The following is a 12,890-nucleotide window of genomic DNA, read 5'->3' on the forward strand; positions in this document are numbered from 1 at the left end:
TTTTACAAGATAAGTTTTGCTCGTTTTAAGAAAAAACTGCCTACAGAAGAGATATCCTTGACAACTGAAGCATATCCCATGATTGACAAAGTAAAGTTTGAAACTGAGCAAGAAATATTTTATAGTAGGTCAGATATCCATGAATATTGCAAAGTAATTGATGATGAAATTTATTTTGGAAAACAATTTAAACTATGTTCTTAGTGAAATCACAAAACTCATAAAATTATCTTGACAATAAACATGACTACATCAGAGGCAGAACGTTGTTTTTCAACTCTGAAAAGAATAAAAACTTTTCTAAGGAACACCATGAGTTGCGAAAGACTAAATGAACTTGCAGTGCTTTCAATTGATAAAAAGTTCTTCAGCAGTCATTCAGAAGTTAAGGAGAAATTATCAATCTTTTCTCACAAATTAAAACAAGAAGAATGAAGTTTACTTTCAAATGAATGTAATAAGTAAAACATTTAAAATATTTACATCTATTTAGGATTTCTTTAAGTTATTGTATTTTTATACGTGTGCATACGTATAAATTATGTATATTTTTTATGTTTGTTTTATTTTTGCACAATATTAAAACAATAGGTATTTTTTAAACAGCACCCCCACTAATCTTAGGCACGAGCCGCCACTGGAGACTAGCATCATCACGTGTGTGTGTGTGTGTGTGTGTGTGTGTGTGTGTGTGTGAGAGAGAGAGAGAGAGAGGTTGCCGTGAAAAAAAAGAAAGGGTGGGGGTGGGGGGCTAATCAAATTACAGATACTTATGTTCAGAAAAAGTTTAAAAAAATGTATATATTAAGTTAGTTTGAGTTCGTATGCTACACTAAACTATTTTGATTTTATTTTATTATTATTTATGTATTTTGTTAAAAGATGGGGAAGAGTTAGTCATTTACATAAGCCAGATTATCCTGTGTAACTATGGGCACAGGGACATTGTTTTGTGCCTTGCTCGGCGGTTTGTACAAGTAATTTGCCAAGACCATGAGGATGAGCGCATATACTCGAACGACCACAAAAAGGATAAAGAAATTTCTTGATAAAATTCGGTCTTTGTAAATCCAACAGGAAAGATCCTCGGCACAAGAGTTTCGTTTCCATAATATGCACGCCTTGTCGATTGCAAATCCAAACAGTAATGGACCCGGAAATGTTCCTAAAGATTTATATAAAAAAATGTACATATTAAGTTTATATATTGACTATCTGAAGGTCATTAAATAAAAACAAACAAAAAACAATAGAATACTCTCTTTGAAAATCTTCATCACATGATTGAGAACAAAACTTCTATCAAGAAGGCAGTTTTTTAGTGTGTAAACACATATATGGATCAGCAGGTTATATTAAATACTTGCCTAAGGTTTATTCAAAGTTGTAATTTTTATAGTCGAGGAGATTTCGCCATTCAAAGAGCCACAGTCTGGTACTGCCCAGGCTCAACGGTGCCTCACTACAGAGATCTAATGTGAACTAGTGTGTTACCACCATTATGTTTCAGAAAAACAATACCTATTGTCAGCGATTCGTTGTATACTATTAATTGAACTCAAATTACTGTCTTATCCATAACTAGGGAAATTAAAGGTTTATGTCCTTCTCAACAGTATTAGTGCGTAATTGAATACAATAGATCCAATATTATTTGATTTTGCCATAGCTGATTCCATAGTTTATCGATTAGATATATCATAGATTTAACATAAATATTTTATTGTTTTAAATACCTACCCCAATTCGATTACATTATTTCTGTTATTCAATTATTCCTTTTTGTTATCGAAATCTTTCTACTAACTAAACACTGACAATCGCCCACGATCAGGTTATCCAGCATTTCCCGGGAAGCAACAGTATAATAATAGGATACTCTCTTCGAAAATTTTCATCACATGATTGAGAACAAAGCTTCTGCCAAGGGAACAAAGGTTTATTAAAGTCTGTAATTTTTTATGGTCGAGAAGATTTCGCCACACATCTGGCACTTTGAACTACAATTCTTATTTTGTTATTTTCTAAATATTTCAACTGATAAATTGACTGATACATTGTGAAACTAACAACCAAGAGGAGAATAGTAGTCCGAATAATCCAAACAATGCAAATAATTAATCCTCATCTAAAAAAATCCTAAACATAATATCAACTTTATTAATCGAAATAAAAACCATTAAATTAAACACATTCTTGCCACACAGAAAAAAAAAAAAATATGTATAAAACCTAAAATGAAATAAAGTCCTGACTTCCGGAACTCAACAAACCTTCAAAAAGTATCTTTGGCCAGTTTTATGATGACTTTCTCTCAAAGAAAGTGATAGAGATGCTAGAAGAATAGGTAGTTGGTAGGTAAGAGTTTCATTGAATACGGTGGGTGATACAGAATTGCATAGACAAATGTCTTAAGCGTCTGCAAAGTAATGTAAAAGATGTGTGCCGGGTTTTTTCATTTGCCTTTTTTCTGTTGAACAATGACGAACATGTTGCTTTCACTTAATTTGATAACAGTATCTCTGTAATCACCATTTCCCCTAGGATTCAGGAAGATATAGCATATTAATTACTGCCTCTCCATCATTTATTAATGCTTATTAGGCTTGGAGAAATGTTTTGGTGTCGTAACAGAGGCGGGAAAATAGATCTACCAAGTATCAGTCATCTATAACAATCAAAAGTGTGTGTGTATGTGTGTGTGTGTATTTGTGGGGGTGGGGTCAGATGGATAGATAGAACTGTCCAAGGGGTGGCAGTCACAAAGTGCTGCCAGAGGAGAGGTGGCCTGATACAACTTATAAGGATGACAGCTACGAAAGGACGATGAGTAGGAGATCACGATTAAACATTTTTCTTACCAATTATTCATACAAAAGGGCGAAGTGTATGAGATTGATATAAGATATTTTTCTTACCAATGATGCGTCCAATAAAGCTGGAGAATCCAACTCCAATCGTCCGCTGATCGTCTGGTACGCACCTATGTATACATAAAGACATTAATGAGATCGTCTGTTGGATGATGAACAATACGATGAGAGGATTGGAAGCAAAAAGTGGAATGGCAAGATTATTATTTAAGAGAGCGGCTCAAATAGTGTTTGTTTACATTGAAGTTGAAAACAATCATGTTATAGACAGCTTGTAAGCAGTACTGCAGTCTGTGTTCCACAGATGGGAAGTTCTTAGAAAGAAACTCTGTTATTGATAGTTTCGCTTGGTACACAAAGAAAGAAAGAAAGAAAGAAAGGAAAGCTGTTGATTATATTAAAAAAAGACGGCTCGACAAGTATTTATCAACTTTAGACTTGAAAACGGCCATTTTGTAGTCAGCTGAAGAGAAATGTGGAATAGGAAGGTTGACTCAAATTAAATGTCAATGAAACCGTTTATAGAGTTCACAATTGTTTATGCAATCCAACCGAATTTAGTAGAAATAAACGTTAGTCTATGTTTGACTTGTCCACCAAATTCCTACCATAAAGTTCAACAGTCTTTGCTTTATCGTCATTTAATAATATGCCTCAAATATGAATCTATGCTTTGCATAATCACATTAGCACAGGATTCTTGTTAGATAACCAGTCAAGCAACATTAAGCCGGGTCAGTACAAGATGGGTGACCATTTGGGAATACCACGCGCTGTATTTAGGAGAACTTCGACAACTTCTTGCATGAATTGCAAAAACCTACCGTCGTAATCTCCTCTAATCGGGATATACATGCGACTGGGGATTACTTGTGAATTTGATATTCCTATGAAACTTCCTTCTTCAGTGAAAGCCAGCTTTAGGTTCAGTGTGTGTGAGGCCCATTCTTAATGACATCTACTGATGAGATGAACACCAGTGTCCCACATATTATCAAACTGCAATAAAACAAATACTATTGGATATTTATAACTGAAATTCGGCGGAAAAAGACATACGTAGACGTTTATTTGCATCAAATACGGTTGGACTATAGAAAAGCTTATGAATTTTATTAAAGATTCCATGGATGATATTTTTGACGTCACCCTATATTAAAAGAAAAGATTACATTAACAGTTTGAGTTTGAAGCCTTTTAAAATTATATACAAATAAAACAGAAATGATGTATATCTGAATAAGAAATTATGATGTTTGCGTATTATTTGTTATATATTTATATATCTGTCAAATTAACTTGAACTTGTGCTGTAATTTATTTCTAACTAGCCTGGATGCTCGGCGTTGCTCGGGTGGTTGGAGGTGTGTGTTGAGCAAAAAATAAAAAAATGTGGTAGTAGGCAGGAAGGCTCGAACCCCTACCGCGAAGAAGGAAAAGAACGTGAAAAAAAACGTGACTTTATTGCCGTTGCGTCCATCGAAAAACAGGAAGTATCGAAGGCTTAAATTAAGGCTAGTCAATCGAAAAGAGGGGGTTACTTTCGAAAATATCGGCGAAAAAAGCGATCTCTCCTTGTAGAAAAGTGCCAGTTGAAGGTGAAGAAATTAATATTTTGGGCTAATTTTTTGATACTTGTGGCCCGAAGTTTCGAGCTCTAAAACGATACTGATCTCGTGAAAATCTGTCACGTCTGTCGAAAGTTTTAGGCAGATATACATACATACATACATACATTTAAACTGACGGTGAGATTTATATTATATAGATTGTTACGTTACCAGAAATGCTGGAAAGATGAAGTTATATGCTACGTGCAATGCTGAAAGTAATAGAAGGATAACGGTGTGTGTGTGTGTGTGTGTGTGTGTGTGTGTGTGTGTGTGTGTGTGTGTGTGTGTGTGTGTGTGCATTTATCGACTATCAAAACATAACATTTAAGAAGGGTTAAAATTATAAAACTTTGGGAAATAAAAGAATTTTGAAAAATAATAAGGTCGGTGCAAATGTTTTTGCCGATTCAAAAATTTCATCTTGAACATAAAATAACTTTTCTGTCCATAAATTGATTCCATCTGTCAACAAGCTTATAAATATCTCGCTTCTAAGATTCTTTAAGTTTTGAGATGAAATACGAATCTTCAATCCCCTTTCATAATGTTAACCTAAAGCTATGTAAATGTTGTAATACTCTTCGAAATAAATGTTGATATAAGGGAGCTAGATCAGAAGAATATACTGGATGGGGCAAGTTTTTTTTTTTTTTTTAAATCTGAAAGAAAAGCTATTAAAGGGCTATGACATCAGAATATTCTCATTGTTTTGACTCTCGAGTATATATCCGACAGAGTTAGACACAATTAATCAACCGAGAATCACATCACTCTATATAAAAGCATATAAGATATAAATGGATACGCACTCAAGAGTCAAAACAATGAAAAGAATATGCTGTTGTCCTAGCCCTAGTTATAAATTAATCATGATGCTATGTTTAAGTAATAACAATGCGCATGAAATTACAATGTTTTAAAAAAGCCTCTTACAGACAGGCAAAAACTTATATTAATACTACCAATCATTTATTTATCTTAATATTTAAGCTTACCCTCTCTTATAATAGATCATCCCGCATATTTCCTGTGTGATTCTACTTACCGTAAAATGATGGCAATTATTGGAGTCAACGCAAGAAATTTTGTGAAGATGAGAAGAAACAAGACAACAAGGGCAATGGGAAGATATCCGCAAGTCTCGATCGGACATCGGCCTTCCGTTGCATGATTGTCATCAGTTTGGTTCATGGGATAAATGCAGGCACAATTGTTGTAGATCTAGAAAAGAAATATGTGCACAATGAATACATTTTCCACTACATAATAAAGAGTGGGTAAAAGGGCTACTAAATTTAAAAGATGGCGAGTGAGTGATACTCTGGACGTCCTCCTCCCCAGTGCCAGGGCCTCGGGGAGTTTTAGGAAGTGATACATAAAAAAGGAAAAAGCTGCTGGAAATAAGAAAACACTCTGGCAATGGTTATAAACGGATTTACCAATGCGCACAAAGATATAAGATAAATATCGGAATTAGGATAAGTAGTCAGCTGGGAGTGGCTGAGTAATACAAAAGATAAAACGCATAGAATTTTCGACCCTGGAATCAAATATTTACAAGATTTGAGTTAGTTTACGACAGTTTGCAGTTTGTCACAATTCACAAATACTGTGTATTTTTTACAGTATTTTTTGTAAAGTATTTAACGATGAATGAAAACTGTATTACTCTGTCGCTTACTTTTTCAGTTTTGTTGTACGTCGTGCAGCCAGCATGGCAAGAAGAGAAATATTGTATACCATTGGATCCGCAAACTGGGTTGTAATATTCTTCGCTGCAGTGACAATTTCGATTGCAATCAGCAATCACTAGGTTTGTTTCTTGGTGAGGATCATTCGCAGGTGTCGTTGCAGGCAATGTACTATAAAAGAACAAGGAATTAATTTACGTGTCAATTAAGTGTTCCGCGTTATGTGTCTGCATGTGTTTTTGGCTAAAATTCCAATTTTCACACATACACACACACACACACACACACACACACACACACGCGCACGCACGCACGCACGCGCGCGCGCGCACAGACACACACACACACATAATTATTTACTAGAGTTTCATCCTTTCCGGAATCATCAGTGCAGAGTGCCACGATTACTGTTGGTTGGGAGATTCGAATCTAGTAACGAAGCCATCTCTGACTCCATTTGCAAAGACCAAATTCAACCGCGAGAAATATCGTTGAAATTTAAACATTTATTTTTAAATGTTTTAACGTCTGTCAGAGTGATCTAACGAATATAATATCATGATCTGCGCATGCGAGCTAAAGTGACCAACTTTATTTCAACTGTAAAGTGTTCAATATATATATATATATATAAAATGTATAAAATGTGAAATCTTTTTATTATTTTTCTTTTGCCTCCTATTCCCCTTACCTCACCCTTTTTTTAACCAAGTAAGATCTTTGACTTACTTGTAGTTTCATTAAATACTTTTATATGCAAAATCCGATCCTGCATTTTGCTAATTCCTGCCCTCTGATGAGAAGGAGAGTATTTCTTCGAAACTCCGCGGATTAAGGACTATCCACTTATCTTGTGCTTCCTTTTTTAAAATTAAATATGTTTTTAACTCTTTTTCAAGATGTCTTTTAACATATTTTATTAATCATTTGTTCATATATATATATATATATATATATATATATATATATATATATATATATATATATATACGTTTCATTTCTAAGATTTTGGTGAGATGTCAGGGCTCATGTTTCACTACCTTTGATCATCGCAGGTAGTATATATTCATTGAAGATGTTCATTTTGATTGGCATATATGCTTTTCGGTTTCTCATACAATATCCACTGTCCTAAAAGCTTCCTGACCCATTGCTATCCTTCTCTATATCTCAGAGATAAGATCTGCATCTTTCGTAATTTTCTTTCCTAAGTAGATGTAGCTTTGATGTAGTGATGTTAGGCATCAATCTACAAGACAAACATTTGAATCTAACAACAAACTAGAGTTATTGACATCGGTACTGCCACAAAGACATCCTAAAACAGATGGGCAGAGCACGTAGCCAGACAACATGACAACAGATGGTCCGTCAGGGCAACGGAATGGACACCACGTAAACATAAGGGGCCAAAGATAAGACCAAGAATGGGGTTGAGGGGCGACCTAATACACATGGGTCCCATATAGCAGCGGAAAGCTTGGGACAGAGATAGATGGTTAAAGTCCAGCGAGGGGTTCCTCATTGAGTGATAAAACTCTTATTAATTGATTGGTTGATTGATATATATGCGTGTTTCGTTGAACATCAATGATAATTTCTGTTTGTTTCTCCTGCGATCCGTCATTTCCATTTGGTGGAACGTTCTGTCCGAGTGTAAAAAGAAATTCGCTATAGTTGCGAGCGGTTTTAACTCTTGTGATTCATTTTCAGGGACGTGATTAATTAAAAAATTGCGTTTAGAGAATTTATTGAAAAAGTCGATTAAAATCGCTTAAATGCACTTAAGCGTACTCTCTGCTCCTTCATATCGAGCCTGATTGATGGTCGTATGTGTTTATGTGAATGTGTAGGGCTTCTATGATGGAAAGACGCAGGTTACAATATGACTGCTAAAATGGTGGCATTTTTCATTAACATATTTCTTAATTTATTTTGAGGCTGTCGTGTGCTACTAAATGTTGGTAGATGGACTTTTAGAGTAAGTCATTCTTTTACACTCAAACAGAACAGAACGGACATTGGTCCGTCAAATGGTAAAGAAGGATCGCTAGAGAAACAAAAAGGAATTATCACTGCTATCAAATGAAACGTGCACAAGGATAAAGCGATGAGTTCGATAAGAGTTATTTTTGCTGTTTTTAAAAAGATTTTATTTATACTACATCGCTATAAATTTTCTCTTAGAGAACTTTGTTTTGTTTTTTTTGTTTTGTTTTTTTTCTAATAAGTCCACAGAACCGATATCCAGTATTGACATACAAATATCGATTAGTAAAATAAATAATATCTCGGATTTTATATTCTAGAAAAATTCTTATTTATTTACACACGTACATATATATATATATATATATATATATATATATATATATATATATATATATATATATATATACTAGCAAAAGTACCCGTCGTTGACTGGGTTCAAAAACAGCCTACAGAAAATGGACTCTGATTTATGAAAGTATGATTGGTTAAGGAAGGGTTGTAATGAGATAGCTTCGAATTTGGGGGCATCAAAATAAAAGCAAAATATGATGAAAGTAAAAATAAAAATTTATTATACCATACCTGTTGACACTGAAACACTTATCACAATATTCTGTGGATCTATATTAAAAAACCTTGTTAAACTTTGTGACATATTTCCATTCTATGGAGGTCAGGTGCGAACGAACACCCCATAATTTTATTATACTATATTTGTTCAAACTGAAATATAATTATCAAAGTATACTTACGCAGATAGATATGAAAAGGCTTTATTAAAGTTTGTGCCTATTTCCATTCTATGGAGCCCAGGCGCGAACGCAAGCCCCATAATTTTATTATACCATCCTTATTTAAGTTAAAACATACTTATCAAAGTATTATTATGAACATCTATATCAAAAACACTTGTAAACGTTTTTTTCAATTTTTCAATTTTTTATTTCCATACTTTGTGGACCAGGCGCGAACGCGGACCCCACAATTTTAATGAACCACTGCCAGATCAAACATACCCATTCCTGTGTCTCGATACATCTATCATTATATGTAATCAGTTTTTTAAAATAGTCAACCATATAGGAGCCTCTTCGTGACCACACACACACACACACACACACACACACACACACACACACACACACACACACACACACACACACACACACGCATAGACATTCAGCTTTATATTAGAGATATCTGTATATATATATAAATATATATTCCTTAAATGTATGCATATAAGTATATATTTATACATTATAATTTTGCACAAGTTAGCAAGGTCATCAGCGCATAGAAAATTCAATTTTCTAAAGTTTTCATATCTTATAAACTGAGCTCTCTTATTAATGTAGTAATGTATTAATTTTTTTATGCGCAAACAATTTTGGCCCAAAACAATTGTACGCAAGTTTTTACCAATAAAAGCCTAGCATTTTGAAACCGAGCAACAAAATCGGTGTAAAGTGGTAATTTAACTAAGTAATTGCACCATTGAGATATCTTAATGAGAACTTTTAAATATTTATTCATGTGTAATTACTATTTCAAGTAAAACTACTCCTTTTGAACACACACACACATATATATATAATTATATATTATAATAATTAGTAATAATTATTAAATACCTACAGCGTTTCATCCTTTCGGAAATCTTCAGTGCAGGGTGTCACGATTAACACCCGTCGATAAATTCGAACCCGGCGACAGAAGCAATCTCTAGCTTCATTAGCAAGGACCATATCCATTCGGCTATCGTATAACCGCGAGAAATGTTGTTGAATTTTAAACATTTATTTCATTAAATGTTTTTAACGTCAGTCAGAGTGATCTAATCATTGTATGACGATCTGCGCGTAATAGTTAAATTGACCGACATTTTAATTCAACTGAAAGTGCTCAACGATAGGAAACGAGTTTCTTAAAGGGGCTGACATACTTATTTACTATAATCATCTACCTTCATAATATCCCTGCAACTTATGTCCCCGATAGTAGCCTATTACTTCAAAGTGGCTCTGTGCCTTGTTTGGGGCGAAAATTAAATAATAATAAAAAAATAATTATTTTAAATATGTACTCTCCCCCCCCCCCTCTCTCTCTCTCTCTCTCTCTATATATATATATATATATATATATATATATACATATATATATATATATATATATATACATATATATATATATATATATATATATATAAATATAAAGAGAGAGAGAGACCATATATATGTATATATATGCACATATATATATATATAAAGGAGCAAATAGTTAATAAAACATGTTAAAAACACTTTGAAAAAGAGTTAAAAAACATATTTAATCTGAAAAGGAAACACTTAATAAGTGGATAGTCCTTAATCCGCAGAGTTTCGAAGAAATACTTTCCTTCTCACCAGAGGGCAGGAATTAGCAAAATGCGGGATCGGATTTTGCATACAAAAGTATTTGATGAAACTGTAAGTAAGTCAAAGATCTTACTTGATAACAAAACGTGAAGCAGAGGGAATATGGTGAAGAAAAAGGTGATTTCACGTGAATGGATCGACTAATGAAAGGTAAAGTATCCAATGACGGTTTTTTAACATGTTTTATTAACTATTTGCTCTTATTATAAGCTCTATCTCCTATTTTGTTTTATCGAGCTCTTACATCTGGTTGAGATTACTTTATAAATATTAATTCTTTAATATTTATAATATACTTTAGTTTTACCATCTTTGATCATTTTGGTAAATTTAATTGTAATTTTTATTTTATATATATATATATATATATATATATATATATATATATATATATATATATAAAGAGAAAGAAAATTAAAACTGTAAGTTGAATTTTACAATCTTAAAAAATTATAATCATCACTCCTACACAATTTTAAAAAATAATAACATCGAATTTCTTTACAGAAAGATCTGTTTCATTCTGTCTAGACAATTTCCGGTCACAGTAATACGAGCTTTCACGTTTTTTTTCCCGCTGCTTGAAATCACTTTTTCTTTTTAAGCCGATGATGAAGATTCTTATTTTGGATTTCTCTCTTCTTACTATTAGGTCCCATTTGACTAGAGACAGACTTCTCTTTGGACTAGTGCACTGCCCGGAAAAACACAATTTTCATTATTTCAGCTGTTTTGAAAACTTTACAATCGGATTATATGCATCGTCACGCTGGACTTATTTTGGAATACATTCTATCTAAAGAACTATTTTGCATTTTGGATCAACTCGAGAGGAGTTTTAGTCAAGCTGAAATATTATGCTTGTTTGTTTTTATATTAGTTTTTTACATATCCAATAATTTTTCAATTTTTTATTTTGCAATTTATAACTACAATAAATTGCGGTTTCACTTAATACCTTGACTAGCAAATTCTAGCATTACTACAAACATAATTTGTTGATTTCTTTATGTCCTCTGATGAGAATAATAATATATTGAAACTCCGCGGAATAAGGACGTTGTAAATTGTTTTTTGGGAGTATTCAGTCGAACAATAAATTTTGATTGTAAAGTTCAACTTACAGTTTTAATTTTTTTCTCTTATAGTAGCCTCTACTCTCAATTGCGTATTGAGCTTTTTTAATTCGGTTGGGATTACATTTTCTATATATAAATACTTATATATTATTTATATTAGTTTGAAGTTTATCATTGCGTACGAGGGGCGTGCAATAAGTAATGCCCCTGCCTCATTTCCACTTGTCTGATCTAGCTGAAATTTTGCACGTGTAATGATTTATATCTCTACGGGTTATGTGGCGAATTACAGCACTGAACTAATTGTGGTTTCTGTTTTACAGGTGTTTGAACTGAGTCAGGTGTGAAATGGAGCCTGTTGAATGTCTAGCAGTGATCCGGTTTTTGTATTTGAAAGGACGCACACCACAGGAGACTTTTGATGAAATGAAAGAAACTTATGGTGATAATGCCCCATGATATGACCTTGTAAAACGCTGGCATCGTGAATTGAAACATGACCGGAAGTCTGTGGAAACACCTCCCAGACCTGGTCGCCCCCCTTCTGCTATTGATGAGGCATCTGTCCGTCAAGTTGACGCTGCCATTTTGGAAGATCGGCACATTACTATTTACCAAATAGCCCAAGATGTCAAGATTAGTACAGGGTCTGTGGAAACAATCATTTATGACCATTTGCATATGCATAAGGTGTCTACCAGATAGATTCTCAGGTTGCTAACACCGTTCCAGAAGCGAGAACGCGTCGAGTGCTCGAGGATGAATTTGGAGATGTGGAAAGAAGATGAGTCAAAGTTTTTCAAAAGACTGCTTACATAGGATGAAACCTGGGTCCATCACTATGACCCAGAGATCAAAGCCAAGTCAATGCAGTGGAAGCACTTGGACTCACCACCTCCAAAGAAGGCAAGGGTGTAGCCCTCCGCTGGCAAGGTCATGCTCACAGTCTTCTGGGACCAGGAAGGAGTAGTGATGACAGATTTCCTGGCAAAGGGTACCACAATTACAAGAGCCTATTATGCTTCACTTTTGAGGAAATTAACAGAAGCTATCAAAATCAAGAGACGGGACAAGATCAGCAAAGGTACTCTCCTCCTGCAGGACAACGCTCTGGTCCACAACTCGCATGTGGCCAGATCAGAAGCACGGGCGTGTGGTTATGAAATCCTTCCCCATCCTTCCTACTCTCCTGACCTTGCACCCTCTGACTTTCACCTCTTCCCAG

At 34.1% G+C, this 12,890-nt stretch overlaps 1 protein-coding gene across 2 annotated transcripts in view; it reads right to left on the reverse strand.

Moving 5' to 3' along the window:
• Window positions 1–437: 437 nt before the first annotated feature.
• The window catches only part of LOC145293034 (solute carrier organic anion transporter family member 4A1-like), a 74,647-nt gene continuing 62,194 nt past the window's right edge, over window positions 438–12,890 (reverse strand). For both annotated transcript variants that reach the window (XM_080139336.1, XM_080139345.1), the window contains exons 9-12: window positions 6,168–6,348; window positions 5,532–5,707; window positions 2,919–2,983; window positions 438–1,165 (exon numbers count right to left, since the gene is read on the reverse strand). In XM_080139336.1, coding sequence (XP_079995462.1) covers window positions 894–1,165; window positions 2,919–2,983; window positions 5,532–5,707; window positions 6,168–6,348 — 694 coding nt within the window. In that variant the 3' untranslated portion in view covers window positions 438–893. The remainder of the gene's footprint in view (window positions 1,166–2,918; window positions 2,984–5,531; window positions 5,708–6,167; window positions 6,349–12,890) is intronic.

This window comes from Euprymna scolopes, chromosome 2 (genome assembly GCF_053919585.1).
Source record: "Euprymna scolopes isolate OS-2025 chromosome 2, ASM5391958v1, whole genome shotgun sequence".
NCBI lineage: Eukaryota > Metazoa > Mollusca > Cephalopoda > Sepiida > Sepiolidae > Euprymna > Euprymna scolopes.